Raw genomic sequence first — 20,273 nt, forward strand, 5'->3', positions numbered from 1 at the left:
AATGCTTTTCCACCTCTTTCATTTCCCAATATGAGAGAAAGTATTTTCTCAAATATGCCTACAATCTGAAAACTCACTTTACTGTGGTCTTCAGAATAAACTGGGTTAATTTCGCAACACATAAGACTACTGAAGTTGTTCTGTTTTCCTAATATCTTTTATGCCACCACCCTGAGGAACTAAAAACTCTTTTGTAGCAACTCTTTTAAAAAATATAGTTATACCACAATATGGACCACTGTTTTCACATAAGATTAATTTATAGGGTTTCACTTAAGTAATTTTCACTCATTTAGTTCAACTCAAAATAATTTGTAATAGGCCATTTAAAACTGGGTCTGTCACATATGGAAAATACACTATCTTGTTTCATTTAATGATTAAACAATTTTTCTTACCCTTTCTTGGAACACAAATGTTATTTCTTCACTTGTAGAACTCTGTTGAAAATATAAGCCTTTCATAGTCACCTAAAAACAAAAAAAAGAAAAAATATACATGAAATAAACTAATCAACAAAACGTCTTCCAGATCAAATGAAAGTAAAAATTGAAAAATAGTGCTGGCAAAGGATAAAATGACAACTCTAAGTGTTGTCTTCAAACGAATTCAGGTAATAGTTCTTGAAAGCAATCAAACAAGATAGTATGCAACAATCTCTGGTACGCATTTGAGAATGGGCTTATAGTTCAGCCTTTCACACAAAGGTGAGCATGTGCTTAACTTCACTTTACTGTTCAATAAAAAGTTTGAGATGTACTTGAAAAAATAAAAAAAGCCTTATGCAGGCCAGAGGGCTCAATTTTAATAACCAAAGGTGTCAACGAAAGGGCTTTCAAAGTCTTAAAAAAGACCATTAAAAAAGGAAAAAGTGGACAATCAAGACACTCATTGAAACTGTACCCCTAATTCCTCTGTATCAGTTTATAAGCCATTTAATGGAAGTATTTAAACCTGTATTCTGCAGACTTCTTGAAGCACCTCTAAGGATTCACAGCCGTCTCTTTAATGTTCATAGTAATTGTATGACAAGACTATTTTTTAAATGTAAATTTTATAGAAGTACTGTATAAAATACACATAGAAGGGCTTCCCTGGCAGTCCAGTGGTTAAGACTCCGTGCTTCCAATGCAGGGGGTGCAGGTTCGATCCCTGGTCAGGGAACTAAGATCCCATATGCTGCGTGGTGCCGCCAAAAACCCAAACAAACAAGCAAAGGAAAACTTACCAAAAAAAAATTAACTAAAAAAAATACACATAGAAAAGTTCACAGATCCTAAGTGTACAGCTTGCTGAATTTTACAAAGTGTATGTGGCCTTGTCATAGCAGGAAACACATCACTAGAACTCCAGAAGCTCCCTGGTTCCCCTTCTAGTCACTACTTTCCCCTCCTAAGGACACTCAATATCCGAGTTTTAAGAGCAGGTTAGTTTTGTCTGTTTTTTACTTTATATAAATGAAATCATGCTCCTTTATGTTTAGTTTCTTTCTCTCAGTGTTATGAATTTCACTCATGCTGTTGCCTGTAGTTGTATTTATTTCATTCATTCTCATTGTTATCTGGTATTCCATTCACACCATTGTTATATGGTATGAATAAATTACTATTATCCATTCCACTAAAGATAGACATTTGACTGTTTCCAGTTAAGGCTTTTACAAATTATCCTGCTAAGAACATTCTTGTACATATTTTTTGGTGAAAGTAGTATAGTATTATTGAATTTATTTTACGGATGAGCAAACTGAGACTTACAGAGGCTAAGGCACATACCTGGGGTCTCAGAGCACCCGCTGGGCTACAGCTGAGACAAATCAGGTGCTAACAACTCCAAAGTCATTTTTCTTAACCATTATATTTAATGGTTTTCTATTGAGCTGCTAACGTTAGATGTATCACTTAAAACTAGAATCCTATCTCCTATAGTTTAGGATTGATAATTAAGTGCTTGTTGACAGAACTAGCAACCCAACTTGTAAGGCTCACTGAAAAATGAAAATGTGGGGAAACTTGTCCAGAAATTATTAAAATTTCAAGATGGTGACAGCCAATCATTTAAACCAAGCCTGAGTCCCTTCTGAGTGTGAGGTCCATTGTGACTGCATAGGTCCCGTGCTCATGAAGCCGGCCCTGAAAGCAGAATCTTAGTGGATCTAATGGAGCTGTATAGTGGATTTTTACTGAGCAGTTCAGTAATGGTTGCTTTCTAGAAGGTAATAATCAAATGCTGGAACTAAGAGAAATGAGTACACATTCCAGACATTTATAGAAATTATGTATGTAGCATCTATCAACAAAGTACATAAAGAAAAGAAGAGCCAGGTAGGAAGATTAAATTAAGTCTAGCCCTCTGGTTAGAGAAGCCCTCTGGGGTGGGTGTGTGCGTGTGTACATACATCAATATGTTTGCTGGGGTGGAGGGGAGAGGGGAAGAACCTAAGCACAGAACAGAGGCTATGCATTCCCTTTTATAGAAATCTAAGCTCTTCTGCCTAGTTGTCAAGGCTGTCTAGATGCATACCCACTGTCCCTAGTCTACCTTACTCCCCCCATTTTTCCAACACATACCCTGTCTGATCTAGTCAGCATGACTTCACACCATATGGCCACCGCTGTCTCAGGGCTCCAAGGCACTGCCTGCTCTCTGAGACTGCACAGTACTTACGCTATAGATTCTGTGAAGTAAATAAAGCTCAAGTCCTATTCCCTATCTGAAATCACCTCCCAGTGACTTGCAATCTACCCCATCTGTCCCATGCTTCTAGATTTCATTGTTACATACTAACAAACAAAGCCTTGCTTTATTCACTCACTAACTAGTGGGTTTTCCCAGCTATTGCTTCAAAGAATCAATATTCCTTATTACGAAGTAAATAAACCTCTGCTCCTACTCAGTCTGGAGCTACTGGAGTTGCCTTTTTGAGAAATGAAATAATTACACATCAACACCTCGATTTCAAAGTGTCTCCCTTTGTAATTCTGGAAGCCACTGTCTTCCCTGCCCATTGCATCTGAGAACATACGGCATGTCTCCCAGATCAGCAGTCATGTGGATCTCATACTGTATGCACCTCCAGTTTCAAAGACCCTGGAAGCTGTTTGTGTGAACCCCTAGTGTCCCTTAAGACAACTGTTATATACATAATACTGCCAGTATTTTTGGTCTGATCATCCTAAATAGTTCCTCCAAATTAGATTACAATCAATCTGGCTGGTAGAAAAAAGTAATGTTTAGTTGGTCCAATGAGGAAACATGTGGGAGCAAAAAAACCCCTCAAAGTTACAAAGTGAAGAAAGAGAAGTGTTTTTACAAAAGTGGCCAGAAGAAAATTGAGGAACTATTACTTGTTTTGCAACCCCAAAAATGAGTACTAAGCTCTTTTTTTAAAAAAAAATAATTAATTTATTTATTTAGGCTGCGTTGGGTCTTCGTTGCTGCACAAGGGCTTTCTCTAGTTGCAGCGAGTGGGGTTACTCTTCGTTGCGGTGCATGGGCTTCTCATTGCGGTGGCTTCTCTTGTTGCAGAGCATGTGCTCTAGAAGCACAGGCTTCAGTAGCTGTGGCAGGCGGGCTCAGCAACTGTGGCTCTCAGGCTCTAGAGGACAGGCTCAGTAGTTGTGGCGCACGGGCTTAGTTGCTCTGCAGCATGTGGGATCTTCCCAGACCAGGGCTCAAACCCGTGTCTCCTGCACTGGCAGGTGGATTCTTAACCACTGCGCCACCAGGGAAGTCCCAACACTAAGTTCTTAACAGGGAGAAAATGGTAGAATGGATGATATTCAAGTCCCACTAAGTTTCTTAGGCACTGGTCCAGATTAAATGGAACACTTAGTCCACTATTTAACAAAATTTTTATTGAATGTAAAGATATTTGCATACAGAAAATAAAATAACTGAACACCTCATAAAATAAAAGTATAAATTAAATGTATATTATTTATCATGCCATTTCCAAGGATGAATGTTATGCAACCTCAAAATTATATATTCTACTGTAAGCTTTCCTTTATCAAAGAAGAGCTACGGGGCCTCCCTGGTGGTGCAGTGGTTGAGAGTCCACCTGCCGATGCAGGGCACACGGGTTCGTGCCCCGGTCTGGGAACATCTCACATGCTGTGGAGCGGCTGGGCCCGTGAGCCATGACCGTTGAGCCGGCGTGTCCGGAGCCTGTGCTCCGCAACGGGAGAGGCCACAACAGTGACAGGCCCGCGTACCGCAAAAAAAAAAAAAAAAAAAAAGTACTACGTAAAACTTTTAAATAAAAATAAATCTGTTTAAAAATATAGGCTGATGTAAAAAGCCCTATAAAAAGCATAAAGATTTTAAAGTTTTCCAGGTACATCTGATTTTAAATATATTTGACATAAGTCCACAAATTGAAGATTATGGTTGTAATACTTTAAATTTTTATAATGGTAACATATTAAAAATTTGGAGAAACAAACATTAAGACCTCTATTTTAAATAATTTTTGGTACAAAGCAGAATAAGGAATTTGCATAAATTAAACATTTACCATAAATAACACCAAGAAAGTAGTTAAAGAAAGTACTATCTTTTAAGGAATTTCTAAAAAAAAAACAATGGGAAGAAATTTCAAATGGTTTCATCTTAGTTATAACAACATGAACTCCACTTGCTGTTCCCCTGCTACACTATGCCCCAAGGAGCTCATCTATTAATAATTGTAAATAAAACCTCTACAGATCATTCCTTATCTACACTTTCAGACCAAAAGTGTTCTGAGTATCAGATCAACCTCAAAATCAATGGACATAAAACTAGACTCGTTTTTTTCCCCCCAAACAAGATTTTGCTGTACCGAACTTCAGTAATCGAGGACATTTTAGAATCTATCATAATTCCTTCCTCTGCATTAAGTTATCAACCATAAGGCTTCCTTTTCCTTTATAATGTCCTGGCTTACCTGCTCATTTTATTTGTTAGCACAAGCGATGGGCTAACACTGCAATGCCTCAGGCTTGCGCTATGGCCACAGGCTGCTGAATGGCTTTCTTTCTTTCCTTCATCCAATACACCTGTTACTCTATGAACAACTTAAGCCTGAAAGTCCAAACTCTTCTTATATGCTCAATTTTCCATTTCTCCTCAACACAAACTTTACAATTCGGTGGCCACTTCAGGTTCGGGATTCAGTTGTTTTTTTTTTGGTGGGGGGATATGCAGGCCTCTCACTGCTGTGGCCTCTCCCGTTGCGGAGCACAGGCTCCGGACACGCAGGCTCAGCTGCCATGGCTCACGGGCCCAGCCGCTCCGTGGCATGTGGGATCTTCCTGGACCGGGGCACGAACCCGTGTTCCCTGCATCGGCAGGTGGACTCTCAACCACTGTGCCACCAGGGAAGCCTGGGATTCAGTTTTAATGCTTCTAACCCACCCTAATTTATATTTTAAGGAAAGCACAGATACACTGTCAAGCAGCTAGGCTGCCAAAAAAACCAGATGAAGTCAACTCTGAAATGTTGGCCCATCATGCTGGGCCTAGTGTACAGCATTATGATGCTAGCTGGATTGTTAGGGGTAAATCTTCAGTTATATTGAAGAGGTGACAATACTAAGTTTTAACAATGTTCTTACCCATCTGTGGGACTTTTCATACATATCTACATATCACAGAAAGAAGTATGTCAAACCATGTACCCATAAAACATATGGTCAGCATAATCCAAGTAACTAATGGAGGTTTGGTTCAAATACCATACTTTGCAGGTTGTGGAGGAGACTGGTAGTCCTAACTAGATAGGCCAGCTCTGCTTCTTAAAGAGGAAGGCATATCTCTACATCTTGCAGGCAACAGTCTCTAGAAATCCGTATATTTCAAGGACACTTTAGATAAGCAATGAATACATAGGTGTTTGGCTACACACTGTACTGTTCTCCTGGGTCTGTTACAAGATGGGCATGGGAGACACTGTGATAGTGGCTCATACCTAGCTAAACCTGGAAAGCATTTCTAGCTAATAACATGTATTATGAGAAATTTTTTTTTTTGCGGTACGCGGGCCTCTCACTGTTGTGGCCTCTCCCGCTGCGGAGCACAGGCTCCGGACGCGCAGGCTCAGCGGCCATGGCTCACGGGCCCAGCCGCTCCGCAGCATGTGGGATCCTCCCGGATCGGGGCACGAACCCGTGTCCCCCACATTGGCAGGCGGACTCTCAACCACTGCGCCATCAGGGAAGCCCCTATAAGAACTTTTTATTTCACATTTTAGGTATATGATTTAAAACTTAGGAAAATGCATGAAATTGCAATGGTTCCTCTTACTAGATGGATTTAAACTAGAGGCTGGATACACATTTACAGTGGCATCATAAAGGAGATTCAAGCATCAGTTGAGGTGGTCGAGGGATGAGATGACCATAACAGTCTCTTCTAATTATGAGAATCTAGATTTATATGAACATTATCAAGACATACTCAATTGAATTTATACAAGTGACGCATAATCTTTACAACTCACACAACCTGAGATCTAAAGATAGGTGAAGAATTAGGAAAGGAAAAAAAGTTTTTTTGATATGGGCTTTAGGTGGACGCAACAACAAGAGGCATTTGATTGGATACGTCAAATTGTTGGCTATATATGCAACAAGTGGCTTCAGCAATGACCTCTTCCGAATCACAAAAGAATTTCTGATTAATTCTCCTGCCTCTAAGAGAGCTTAACTATTGTTATTTGTTGATTTACAAAATACCTTTTCACTTAAGAATTCTTACTAGTAGGACCCCCTTGCTAGTACTGCTGGGAGGTGGGTAGTGGGTTGATTGGGGAAGTGGGATGGTTATTAATTGAAAGATTAGAAATTTTTGCTACAGTTTCTATTTGATGTAGGGCCATTTAATACAGTAAGATCTAGAACGACAGAAACTTAACTTTCATTTATATTTCTGAATTAGCATAATATTTTCCCATATTGTACTACTGGGGAACAGTGGAGCCAATGGTGGCATGAATGACAGTCATCCCTTCCTGCTGGCTTAATCATGTGACACTGGGACAATGAAGGTGATGAGGAAGACAAGCAATTGAGGGATCCTCCCTATATCTCTAATACATTCTCCCTCTTCTCCAACTGACTTAAGGGATGTTCTCCACAGATTAACATTATTGCAGTTTGTCAACACTTAGTTTTCTAAATCACTATAGGATTTTAAATCAATTCTTACTTCAGATGCAAAGTAGGACATGTAATTTTGATTAAATATTTACTAATAAATTCACAATCAAGGGAAAATAATACACAAGATGTCATCTTTATTATAATGTATAAAAAGAGAAGAAAATTATTTTGCAAAATACTACATTTTAGCATTATGTGGATATGTGTGTTTTTGCTTTTCTACTCATAAAACTGTCATTAGCTCAACGTATACTGTTTATTGGGTCTAGAAAAATCATAAATAAAGCTGTCTTTGAACTATTCTATGTGAAGTTCACAGGAGCAAGAAAACATTTTTATCAATTAAAAAAATATTTCACCAAAAACAACCCCCCAAAACACTGTGATTCCATAGTGAAACATTTTAAGAATTCCCAAGCCTTCCCTTTTTCCTCCTTCAAGGAGGTACACAAATGAACCAAGACACATTACTGTCCAGGGTATAGTACTGGTTCAGAGGCCTATATATTCCTTGAGGTTTTGTGCACTCTTCTTCAATCTAGAACTGTGATTTTGAATGCACAGCACAAAGAGTTGTAAAACTACCAAAATATTTCACTGCAACTGACAGGCAACTTTGCCTTGTATGGTGAACCTTCTCTTTCAAATCTGAATGTCTCATCCTCTGCCATCTAGAGCAGAGGCATCAATAAGTTGAAATTAGTGATAAAAGGTAATAATTAGACACTGCAGTGATTGATGGATACAGTTGAGAAGTCATAACTGACCCTACCCTGAATCCTGGCTTTCCTACTTATTCACTGTATGACTTGGGCTACGTAATTTTAACCCTCTGGGCCTTAGATTCCATATCTATAAAACAGGAATAATAACAGTAGTTACCTCAAAGGGGTACTGTAAGGCTTAAAAAAATACATGCAAAGCCCTCAGTACAATACCTGGCACACAGTAAGTGCTCAATAAACGTTGACTGTTTTTACTATTATTTCTGTAAACTGAGCAGAGAACTTGTAAAATATCAAGAGTTCCAAAGCCCATCTCACAGAGCAGCGAGGGGTTCTGTCCAGAGCAACTTGAGTTTTAACACCTTTTAATTTTGGCCGTGGGCTATGATATCATCTAGATCTGTGCCACTAGCCACCAAGGAGCCCTTGAACTGTGCCCAGTCAGAACTGAGATGTGCTGTTAGTGTAAGATGCACATCAGATTTCGAAGACTTAATATGAAGAAAAAGAGCATGAAGAATATCTCGATTTTAAAATGTCTGATTATGTATCGAAACGATAATATTTTATTTTTTATCTTTGGCCACACCGCGCGGCTTGTGGGATCTTAGTTCCCCAGACCAGGGATGGAACCGGGGCCCTTGGCAGTGAGACCTCGGAGTCCTAACCACTGGACGGCCAGGGAAATCCCGAAATGTCAATATTTTAGACATCCTGGGTTAAATGAAACTTTAAAATTAATTTCATGTTTCTTTTCTTTTTTCTTTCTTTCTTTTTTTTAAACGTGGCTCTCATTAAATCTGCACTCAGAGCTGATGGCGAGCTTGTCAAACTGCAGATTCGCAGGACCGCCCAGACCTACACAATCAGCATCTGCGCTTCAGTATGATTCTGAGGTGGTTCTCACGCACTGCTCCAGTGTTCCTCTGTTGAGCTTACTCTGGAGGACAAACCTGGCCCTACAGTTACATAAATGCGAAAGTGCTCACCGTAAGTGAGCTCACCGAAAGTAAGTGCTCACCGAAAAAGAAAAGTGGAGGAGAAAGCGGCGGTAGTGAAGGAGTAAGGTAGAAAGAAAAAGAAACTCCAAGTAGAGGAACAAAAAGATGCAGGAAGGGGAGAAATCCAACCTGGGAGATTCAGTGGAAGGGAATTTCCAGACTTCTGCCTCCATAAATGTGGAGAGAGATACAAACTGAGGTAAAATCTACCAACCAAACCTGTAAGGACCAGGAAATCGTCAGTCAATTCAAGTCTTACCCGCCCCTCAGCGGCCTCAGCTAAGCGAGGCCTGGGCCCAAGAGATCTGAGGACGGTAACCACCATCCGCCCCAGGGCTCGACGATTCGCCGGGGAGTCTCCCGCTCTCTCCCCCAAGGCCCGGTTGCCCAAGACACGCAGCGCGTTTCTCAGCACTCACCTGCCTCGGAGCGACTCCAACGGCCTGCACCTTCACCACAGCCACCTTCGAGTCCTTCTGCAGAGGGCCCGCCCCCTCTGGGCCAGGGGCTGTTCCCATTGGCCAGGCCGCTCGTCAGTCTCGGAGGCTCTCGGACCCCCCGAGGCTGTAGGGAACGCCATAGCAACCGAACATGGAACTACATCTCCCGGCATGCTCTACGGCGATGCACTCGGGGCTCCCAATAAATGCGCGAAGTCCTAGTTGCCGAAGGGTTCAGTTTTATGCAAATATCAGTTAAAGACCACACCCTTCCTCGTTCCAACCGTATCCCCATCATCTTCTTTGGACTGTGCCCCGCCTCCCTTTTGCCTCCACATTGTTCTTTCCTTTAACACTTTCCGTTAGTTAGTTGAATGCATCCTAACTAGTGTCGCGCCTCGCACGGCAACGGAGAAATGCACCGAAATCGTGAAACAAAATATGCCTAAGCCCCGTCAGGAATATCCCAGACCTGACGTCTCTAGTTACGCCTTCAGGAAAGGGGATGGGGAGGAAGGAGAGCCCAGGTCACGCCCCCTTTGCACTTGCTGATTGGTTTATTCGGCTGTCACTCCGTCCTCTTTCATTTTTTTCAGCTGCCCCTCCTTTGGTTCCCCGCGGTGGGCGGGGCTAGATGTAGGGGGCGGTGAGGAGGTGTAGGCCCCTTCTTTCGATTGGTAGATTTTTTGTCCCCACCCACCCGGGGGCGGAGATGGAGGGGTGGATGGGAGCAGGGGAGGCAGCTGAGGGAGATGAGGAGATAGGCGGGAGCGAGGGAGCGAAGGAGGTAGAGAAGAGCGGAGGAGAGGGGAGGGAGCGCAGCTTGGTTGCTCCGTAGTACGGCGGCTCGCAGGGGAGAATCCCGAGCGGGCTCCGGGACGTACGGAGAGGCGGGCGGGCGGGGATGGTGTGCGGGGCTGCGGCTCCTGCGTTCCCTCCCGCTGCGAGTGAGCTGCACTGATTTGTCCCTGGGGCGGCAGCGTGGACCCGCCTGGAGATGAGGTGAGGAGCGGGCTGGACCGCGGCGGCCTGGACCGGGAAGGCGGCAGGGGCGGGGGTCGGCGCGGGGGTCGGCGCGATGGCCGCCTGGGGCGCCAGTTCCCCGGGCCGGTGCGCGTCCCTCCGGGCGCCCTTCACCCTTTGCCACACGGTCGGGAGGCGCGGCACCCGCAAACCCTGTGCCTCGTCCTTCCTATTCTCCCGGGGGCTGCGGTGGGGCGGCCGGCTGGCGGGCGCCGGGAGGCCAGGGCTCCGCGGCGGACTGAGGGGGTGGCGGCTACGGGACGGGCTTCGGGTTGAATGGGCGTCTGCAGCCGTGGCCGGCGAGCGGGGTCCCTCCTTCCTCAGGGGGGACGTGGGGCGGTCGGTCTTTCCAGGGCTGACCTCGCTGCCCTCGGCCGCCTGAGCCTGGCGGGCTGGCCAAGCCTCGCTTCCCCGCCAGCCTCCCGGGGATCCGGAGCTCGCGGGGAGCGGCGTCGCGCCTCCCGCCTTTCTCCCCCGGCCTTGAGTCCCCGGCTCATCCCTTTTTCTCTCTCCTGTGCCTTCAAAATCCCTGTCAGTGAAGGACAGTCAATGCCGTTTGGCCCTGAGTCCTCCTGCTGGGGCTGTCTCTGATGGTATTTAACGGAAAGCGGCTCTCCTTTCAGTGGGAGCGCGTCCCCGGTGTCTGCCGTTCCCCTTCCTTTCTTTACGCACAGACACGGCTTTACGGTGTGGACCGAAGGCACAATTACCGGCTCTTGCTTGAACGAGGAAATGTAATCAGAATCCCCAGGAAAAGGAAACCAACGAGGAATGGGTTGCGCCTTCCTTTACTCCTTGTTTGCCTTTGGATTAGAAGGCAACTTCGTAGATTATATTTCCTATAGACATCTTTTGTTGTGATTCAGACTAAAGGCGTTGCTTTTGAAGAAATAAATTAGCGGCTTCTATGTTGAGTTGAAGGCTATGGAGATTTTTGATGGCCTCTTAATATGAAAGTTTCCTTTAGAACTTTGCCATCATCATTGCTATTCTGAAGGCAGCACCAGCCTGAAATTTTAAATACATGCAGACTCCGGACAGATGCGTTTCTTTGTGCTTATCTGCTGGCATCCTACTCTTAATGTTTCCGTGGTCGGAACGAACAGATAATAAAAACAAGTACAATAAAAAGTATAGATCCTAAAAACAAATACCATACCAAAAAATGCATCTGGAAAATCTCAGTTCTGTCAACGGGGAGGCAGTTTTTACTAATCCCTTTGAAAGGATGAAGACCAGGCTCAGAGATCTCATGGATTATGTGGTGGACAGGATCTGAGGGAAGGAACTGGGGCCATGGATCCAGCAGGCCAGCTGGTTTATGTAGTGCTACTCTTAACCTCTGAAATAGGAGGAATGTATTTGTTGGGATACCTTTATTTTTGGATGACTTAAGGTGCAGAAGCTTAAACGCCCCCAAAGTTATGATTTCTACCTGTCACTGAGAACAAAATACTATGTGTTTTTGTTCTCAAATTTTTAATAGTTTACTTGAAACATTTATGTTGTTTTGATGGTTGTTTGCTTATTACTAAAGAAAAAACCATTTTAAAATATTGAGTTCGTTCTGTAGGAGGTTTGTAAAGAACCCAGAAACTTTAGGTAATCTAAATTGAGAAATGAGGGACACTAATTGAGTGATGGTTTAAAAACTATTTAAAACTTCTTTAAGTAGCTCCAGTAAGGAGCATTTCTGATACAACTTTTTTTAAAAGGCTATTTCTTTATCTAAGAATGTTATCTATTGAAATTGCTGAGGCACATGGTACCTTCACAAAACTCTATTATTATTCTGCCTGAGTAAGAGAGGAAATGAACAAATTTTTGATGTACTTTGGAACCCTGTGGATTGTTCAGATACTAAGCATTGTGAAATAGGGCATAAAATGAGTGGTAGCAAGTTAGTTCCCTGAAATGTTTGTCTCTCTTAGCTAATTTTCTTTTTTGCAGTTGACTAGCAATTTCCTTTTTCTTAATGCTTATCCCTAATATTGGGAGTAAAATTCTGCTTAGGTTCATGTTTTCCCCAAATAACTAGATTAAGGCAAACTCAAATCTATAATGGGGGTTAAGAAGGCGGTGCTGGTAAATCCCTCTACTCTTACTCAGCTTTTTTTTTTTTTTCCGGTACGCGGGCCTCTCACTGTTGCGGCCTCTCCCGTTGCAGAGCACAGGCTTCAGACGTGCAGGCTCAGCGGCCATGGCTCACGGGCCCAGTCGCTCCGTGGCACGTGGGATCTTCCCGAACCGGGGCGCGAACCCGTGTCCCCTGCATCGGCAGGCGGACTCCCAACCACTGCGCCACCAGGGAAGCCCTTACTCAGCTTTTTAATTTGCTAGATTTGTGAATTATAGGGAATTAATTACAGGTCGGTTGGGTTTATATTACTCAGTTCACATTCCACTGCCATAGAGCTTTTCTCTTCTGAATGATCATTCTCTTCTGAATGGTTCCACTTACTGGCGGGTTTCTCAAAGTCTGGACCTCAGAACACTTATATCAGCATTGCCTGAGGTTCTTGCTAAAAATACAGACTCCTGGAATCTGATTTCCAGCAAGTCCTCCAGGAAGTTTTCTTGCACAGTAGCGTTGGAGAACCACTGGCATTGTGCTTCCTTCTCACTGAGCGTGTCCTAAGACCATGTTTTGAAGAGGATAGCAAGTTTTTTCAAGAGACAATAACTTTTATCCCTTAGGCTGCTAATAAAAAACTATGACATTCAGGTATGTGACACACCTATAATATAAATTTCAGAAGGGCAGAGACTTTGGTTCATCATTGTACCTCCAATGCCTAGAAGAGTGCCTGGAGGAGCTTCATGAAACACTTGAGTGAATTACATCACAGTGAGGCCACGTCTTTAAACCTTTACTTGTAAAGTTAATCTTATCACTTTGTAGTCATTGATTTTAAGCTTGGAGCCGCAAGTACTGTACCGCAGTCATTTCTGTAAGTTTGGTTGGCTCTGAAAGGAGAGAATCTTTCCCAAGCTTAGACTGCTCAAGGCGATAAGCTGGAAAGAAGGCTCCTAGCAAAATGTTTGCTTAGGCTCAAAATATAAATATAAGTCACAGTATAGTGGTAAATTACTATGTTATCACTACATTAAAATGCCATTTTATAAGCTATGATAAGCCCAACATAATGCAATAAAAATTGGTTTCCAAAAAATGTAGAAAACTGGTATGTTTTCTGATTTTATTTTTCATCCTCGTAACATATGACCTTCACTCCTTTTTTTCAGAGTCCAGCACAGGACTCAGTCCCATAAATAACAGCTTCTGTTGTGTAGTTGAGGGGATGGATAGTTAAGAGTGCAACATCTAGAGAATATTGGGTTTGACCACACATAGTCTGTGACTTTGATCTAGTCACCTAACCTCTCAGTGCCTCAGGTTTCTCAGCTGAAAATGGGAATAGTTGTAGTAAAATTTAATACTTCTAAGTGCTTGCTTAAGTTCTTCAGATCCATTCATTTAATAAATGGTAGTTACGATGATCATAAAAAGTTGAGGTATATAAAAATATATGAAACTCTAGCTAGTCCGCTCAGTTTTTGTACTACTGTACTTTATGGTAGTAAATAGAAATCCATTGCTTAAAAAAGAAGTCTCTTGCTAATTTCTTGGCACTAAATATGTATAATTTTTAAATTATAACAATAACTAAACATTAAAAGTATTTAATAAAACATCAAGTTCTATGCAAATTTTTTTCTAAATAAAGATAAACCTGTCATCACTTTCAGCTTAATAGTATTATTTCAGAAAGAAACTAATAATCAGTTTAGATAATCCCTTGTATTTTAAAGAATCGCATATTTATGGTAGAACAATTGAAATACAGAACAGCAGAAAGTAGAAAACCATAAAATACTTAGAGGTCCACTACCTGAATACATTTCTCTCCAGACCCTTTTTCTGTGTGCATGTGGCTATTTATATACAGTTTTTGGTAGCAAATATGGGATCCTGCTATACATGATTGTTTTGTAACCTGTACTTTTTTTCTTAACATCTTACATGAATCTTTTCATGTCTGTATAGTCAGTTATAATAGTAGTTGAATAATATTCCATTTTATGGGTCTGTGATAATTTAACCAATTTGTTTTTATTAAACATTAGTTTATTTTTTTCCCACCACTATAATCAGTATCTCTGCAATGACTATCCTCCATGCATCTCTATATATACTTTTGAGATTTTTTATCCTTAGGATAAATTTCTAGAGGTTTGATTGCAGGATCAAAGTGCATGCTATGGTTTAAGAGTTTTTGATACATATTTCCAGTTTGTCATTTTGAAAGGTTGTAGCAATTTACACTGTTAGCATGGTGTATGAGAGTTCCGTTTCCCTCCCCCTTCCTTTTTTTGGGAATGACTTAACCAGTGACAAACCTAGTGAATTGTTTTCATTTTTAGGAAGAAGAATGGGATGTTATTGTGACCAGTTTGATGGTGTGATATGGAAAGTCAGAAAATTCATACACCTGTCACAATGATAGCTAACTTTTTTTTTTTTTTGGCTGTGCTGGGTGGATTGTGGGGTCTTAGTTCCCAGACCAGGGATTGAACCTGTGCCCTCTGCAGTGGAAGCACGGAGTCCTAACCACTGGACCGCCAGGGAATTCCTGATAGCTAACATTTATTGAGTCCGTTTACAACATTTTATAAGCATTAACTCACTTAATTTTCAAAAATTCTCTGTTCTTTAGATGAATATGACTTGGAAACCAAGGTACCTGCAGTTAAGTAACAGAGAGCCAGCAAGTGGCTATGCAGATTTGTTACTCTAGAGCCCAAACTCTTAGCCACAGCACTGGATTGCCTATTTCCTGCACATGTTGTATGGCACTGGGGGTACTTTTTACATTCCTGATTTCTGTTTTGAAATAACCTAGCAGTTTCTTGGCGTGCATTAATTTATTAAGTAGGTGGGGCACAGATTTGAAGCCCTCTCATTGAGGAGTTCATCGCATAAGTTAGCACATAAACAAGCCTCATGTCCTGTCTAGCACCCACCTCTCAAAGCAGTGTGCTACCCTTTCCTCTGTAGTGGTTTTCCTAAAGCACCCCTGCGTGAGAAACAGGATTAGAGTCACAGAGAACACTAGCGAAATTGGAAAAGGCAGTTTACTTGTGGTGTGGACTTGCCTTGGAAACACGAGACAACGTACAGAAGTGTGATTAGGGAGACAGCCGGGAGTCTGTCCAAACATTTCTGTGTTGGCCAGTTTGGAGATTTGAAGTGCCCAGTGGAAGTTCAGTTCAGGAATGCAAAGGCCTCACTGTAGAGAGCTGTCACCCATCCACTGGGAGACCATTTAAAAAAAAAAACCCTTCTATTCATAAGTGTGATGGTAGAATATCATTAAAGTTTTGTTGCTCATGACTGTAGCCCTCTAACAAGGTGAATTTCCAGTAAGCTAATCTGTTTGAATTCATCATTGCTCTTTTCACCTTTTTCTAGTAGGACTAATGATTGGCAGCTTACCTGACTAGCTTATTGCCCAGAGAGAGGGCTGGTGAAATCATTTTGACTTCAGCTCTCTGGCCTGAGTTTGAGCTGCTCAGTCAGGCAGGACAACCACCGCTCAGTTTTAAGCTGGACACCAAAACCCACTCTCACTGTTGTGAGGGCTGGAGCTCCACCCAGGCCGGGTGGGAGTGGTCCTGGGGGCACTTTACTCCTCATCCAGTGGTGGAGCCAGGAGGTGAACTGAGGGATGCGATAGTTTCGGATTCAGCTGAATTTGAGAAAATATTGTTGGCCAAAAAGCTCATTCGGACTTTTGCATAACATCTTACAGAAAAACCCGAACGAACTTTTTTGTGAACCCAATAACAAGGTCATAGCAGTTGGTCAAAGTTTTTTTTAATCCTTGGTGGTTAAAATTAAACGTCTTCTCCCTAATGCAGCTAAAAAAAAAAAGTTAGCTATCATTGTGACAGGTGTATGAATTTTCTGACTTTCCATATCACACCACCAAACTGGTCACAATAACATCCCATTCTTCTTCCTAAAAATGCAAACAGTTCACTAGGTTTGTCACTGGTTAAGTCATTCCCAAAAAAAGGAAGGGGGAGGGAAACGGAACTCTTGTACACCACGCTAATGCAGGAGGGCCAGCTTTGGGTCCTGTGTGCCTTGGTGAACCCTTTGACTTATTTCTCTGTCAGGGATGGTTTTGTTCATCCCAGCATTTTGTCTGCAAGTCCTTCTGGTGACTGGTGGATACAGGGAAATGGACAAGGCCAACTGGCTTTTAGTGTCATGCTTTCACCAACCTGGTTACGAAGGACACTGATTCTTATGATAAAACCTTGGAAACAAGGTGTCATCGGAGTCATTCGTTGTGTGTGTGTGTGTGTGTGTGTGTGTGTGTGTGTGTGTAGAGGGCTAATCACCTCTCTCTGAGGCAAATTTCCCGAGCAGTTTTATTCTAACAAGGGTAATGTGTTGTATTATAAGACATTGTATAAACACACACACACACACACACACACACACACACACACCCATTCCTGTGCATTATCTATAATAAGAGTGTTGTGGAGCCACTGTTTTATAAAAATCAATTCATTTCTGCTGTAATCTTAGGATAATAGATTTTAGAAGCAAGTAATCTTTCAGTTTCTGGAATCATTTGAAACTCAACTGTTCCATTCTTACAGAATTAGGGTATTCCACTTTGATCACTGACATATAAAAGCTGTATAGCTAGTAATGAGAGAAACCTTGAAAAGTTGACCAAAAAATTTGTACCATTCCTGGTATATATACCAAGTTTCAGTAGTTAAAGGTACACCCTCCTTTATTTCTCCTCTTTCTTTCACTTACAATAAATAATATTAAACAAAGTCAGTAAATAATAATATGTCTCTTATAGGTAGTACTGCTTATTTTCAGATACCTTGAGATATTGTCATTAAAATTGCTGTTTTAATATTCTTTAAATGATTAGAGAAATTGAGGAGGGAGAGAACCTGGTAGAGGGGTTGACTAGGGTGTGAGCTCCACGAGACAGGGAGTTTGTCTGCGTTCCTCTCTGCCTTATCCTCAGGGCTTAGAACAGTGTCTGGGGCACAGTGGACACTCAACAGTCGCATGCTGGCATGTTGAATAGATTAGTGTTTGAGGCTCTGTTTACCTGGAGGCCCGAGTCACCCAGGTCAGGTGAGCACTGGAGAGACAGGTGAGGAATAAAGGAGACAGGAGCTGGTTTGGATTTTATTCAGAGTCAGTGGAAGTAGGAAGCCAACATCAGTGTTTTTTTTTTTCTTTTTTTTTTTTTTGTGGTACGTGGGCCTCTCACTGTTGTGGCCTCTCCCGTTGCAGAGCACAGACTCGACATACAGGCTCAGCAGCCATGGCTCACGGGCCCAGCCGCTCCGCGGCATGTGAGATCTTCCTGGACCGGGGCACAAACCCGTGTCCCCTGCATCGGCAGGCGGACTCTCAACCACTGCACCAACAGGGAAGCCCCCAACCTCAGTTTTAAGCAGGGGAGTACCTTTTGTTTGAATAGATTCCTCTGGATGTCATGTGGGAGTGGATTGGAGGAGAGCAAGAGAGAAATGTTAAATTGACCCTGCTTTCAGTTATCTGAAAATTGACATTTCTACCTGGCCTTGTACTTTTTCTTTGCCATGAGGGTAATAAGATTTACTCTTTGATGGGGTGAGATGAATAGTGATTTGTATAAACTTTTGAAGTTCTCTGAGGAAAAGAGAACCCCATAAAACCACTATTCTTATGGATCAAATAAAATAAAACAATGTAAAATAAAGATCAGGAATTATTTAACTTTTTAACCATTAATTTAATTGAGGTTATGACTATAGATTTCTGATAGGAAAGATTTTTCGGTTTACATTTTTTGGTGAAAGAAACTTTAAATATATGGAAATGAATCCTTAAAAATAGCTGTTTTATGAATTGAGTGTCTATAGAAGCTATTCATTTTGAGGAAGATCTTATTTGTAAAACGCTAATATTGTCTGTCCAATCTGGTGTTTTAATTAGTATCAAAGGGAGGGAAATACTGCAGTAATTGTAACCTTACGTTACTTCCTTAGTTCTGTTAGTTTTAAACCATAGTCATTATCTATTATCTTTAGTTGTTTTGATCTCATTAGATTAAGTGATATTGCAGTTGTGATTTGGTAATTTAAAAAGTAACATGTTTTTCTTACTACAAAAGCAATACATGTTTATTGAAGAAAACTTTTGGAAATTCAGATAAAGTAGTAAAAGAGCGTATCTGGAATCTCACTGTCCAGAGGTAATGACCATTTGTACCCTGTGAGGGATCAGCTTGCTCAAATTACCTAGAAGTTTAGTTGTATTCAGTCTGGGAGACATGAAGGCATGTTAGGGACTCTGGGGACTGAAGATGGTCCCATGGATGGGGCAGCCCAGGGCCAGTCTGCCCAGACATTTGTGGCCCTGGGAGGATGCATCTTGGTGTTACTACACCTTCTAGCTTTTTAAGAGAAGCCGGAAATCTAGAAATATGGCTTTAATAAGAAATCTCCCAATTTTTATGTTGGCCACAATTTTTAATAACACGCTGGGGTTCAAACAAAGCATACCTGAGGGCTGCATTCAGTCTTTTTTGCCTCGCCAGTTTATAACCTCAGGTATATATAGTTTTGTAGCCTGTGTTTTTCACTTAGTATATTGGAATATATTCCCAAGCCTTAACCGTATGCTACCTCGGCAGTGTGTACCTGTCTACTGTTTCCTTACCAGCATTGGGTAGAACCATCTCAGAAAAAAAAATCTTAGCCAGTTTTATTAGTTTTAACTGGCATTTTTTGGTACTGCTGATGAGTTGAACATTTAAATGCTTATTGGCCTTATACAGATTTACTTGGTAACCAGCCACCTTGCTAGAACTCTGAGTTCCAGTAGTGCTTTGGTCATTTATTCAGTGCTTCTCAACCTTTCTAACATTATATAATATTTGTACCACATCAGTCCTAGTAATTAGTACTAATGGCAGGCATCATTCCCTAAACCTGAGGGCATCAGTACCTTGAGCACACCTCTAACCCATGTTAAAGATCTACAGGTGAGAAGTTCTGAGTTTGGTCAGTGGCGTAGTGAATGTTTGAGCACGTGCTCTGTGCCTGGCATTGCTCTAGGTGTCCAGCCTTGAACCAAGACAAAGGTCTCAGCTCTCCAAGACCTCATGATTTTTTTCATTTCTTTTGAGTTTTTCATGTAGACCATCATATTTATAAAAGATACTTTTTATTTCTAGAATTTATAATTAATTTTTTGGCTTGTATTTCTTACTGACATGAACTCCCCAAACAGTGGTGAATGCTAGTTACCCTCTCATTTCTTAAATTCAGTTAATTCTCTTAAGTTCTATTAAACTCTAGACTTTGGTGACCATTTCCTTTATTTTGATGATGAGAAAACCAGGGTACAACCCTGGGAATGTGTAATGGGAACTTTTGGAGTGTCTGCCTGACTCAACACGAATCCCTTAACTGTCCTCTAACCTAGACATCCACTCCCCTGCATACTTCTTCATTCCCACAGAAGACACAGAGGATTGAACCAGGTTTAGGGACCCTGACCCAAGGTAGTCCAATCAGTGTCCTTTCCTGGAGATTTGACCTCAGTGTGTTCACGGGCCATAACGTAAAAACTTGGGAGTTATAGGCAGTTACGTTCTGCTGTTGTGTCTGGGGACAGATAAAGGTGGTTTGTGGATGGAGAAAATAAAGCAAGTATCTAGAGAGAAGCAGGAATAGAGAACTACTACCTGAGACTGATAACTTGAAACATCTCTTCCAGTTTTTACTGGAGCTGGTTGTATTCCTGTTCCTGAGTTCTGTGAAGTCCTCCTATATTCTTATGATTACATCCCCCCTCCACCGAACACACGTGTTAGTTGAAGCCAGCTGATGTTGGGTTCT

At 41.8% G+C, this 20,273-nt stretch overlaps 2 protein-coding genes across 15 annotated transcripts in view; one reads left to right on the top strand and one right to left on the bottom strand.

Annotated features, from left to right (window-relative positions):
* The window catches only part of CRYZL1 (crystallin zeta like 1), a 34,757-nt gene extending 24,962 nt beyond the window's left edge, over positions 1 to 9,795 (bottom strand). For 2 of the 11 annotated variants that reach the window (XM_033418233.2, XM_033418232.2), the window contains exons 1-2: positions 9,291 to 9,795; positions 399 to 470 (exon numbers count right to left, since the gene is read on the bottom strand). In XM_033418233.2, coding sequence (XP_033274124.1) covers positions 399 to 470; positions 9,291 to 9,389 — 171 coding nt within the window. In that variant the 5' untranslated portion in view covers positions 9,390 to 9,795. Of the gene's footprint in view, positions 1 to 398; positions 471 to 9,000; positions 9,100 to 9,130; positions 9,150 to 9,290 lie in introns of those variants that run through there. The other 9 variants (XM_049710486.1, XM_033418229.2, XM_033418230.2 and 6 more) reach the window with 7 other exon arrangements.
* A 263-nt stretch (positions 9,796 to 10,058) lies between these two features.
* The window catches only part of ITSN1 (intersectin 1), a 239,470-nt gene continuing 229,255 nt past the window's right edge, over positions 10,059 to 20,273 (top strand). For 2 of the 4 annotated variants that reach the window (XM_033418235.2, XM_033418237.2), the window contains exon 1: positions 10,066 to 10,313. The gene's annotated coding sequence lies outside the window, so the exon portion shown is untranslated. Of the gene's footprint in view, positions 10,314 to 20,273 lie in introns of all 4 variants that reach the window. The other 2 variants (XM_033418238.2, XM_033418236.2) reach the window with 2 other exon arrangements.

The sequence above is a fragment of the Orcinus orca genome, chromosome 5 (genome assembly GCF_937001465.1).
Source record: "Orcinus orca chromosome 5, mOrcOrc1.1, whole genome shotgun sequence".
In the NCBI taxonomy this organism is placed as follows: Eukaryota; Metazoa; Chordata; class Mammalia; order Artiodactyla; family Delphinidae; genus Orcinus; species Orcinus orca.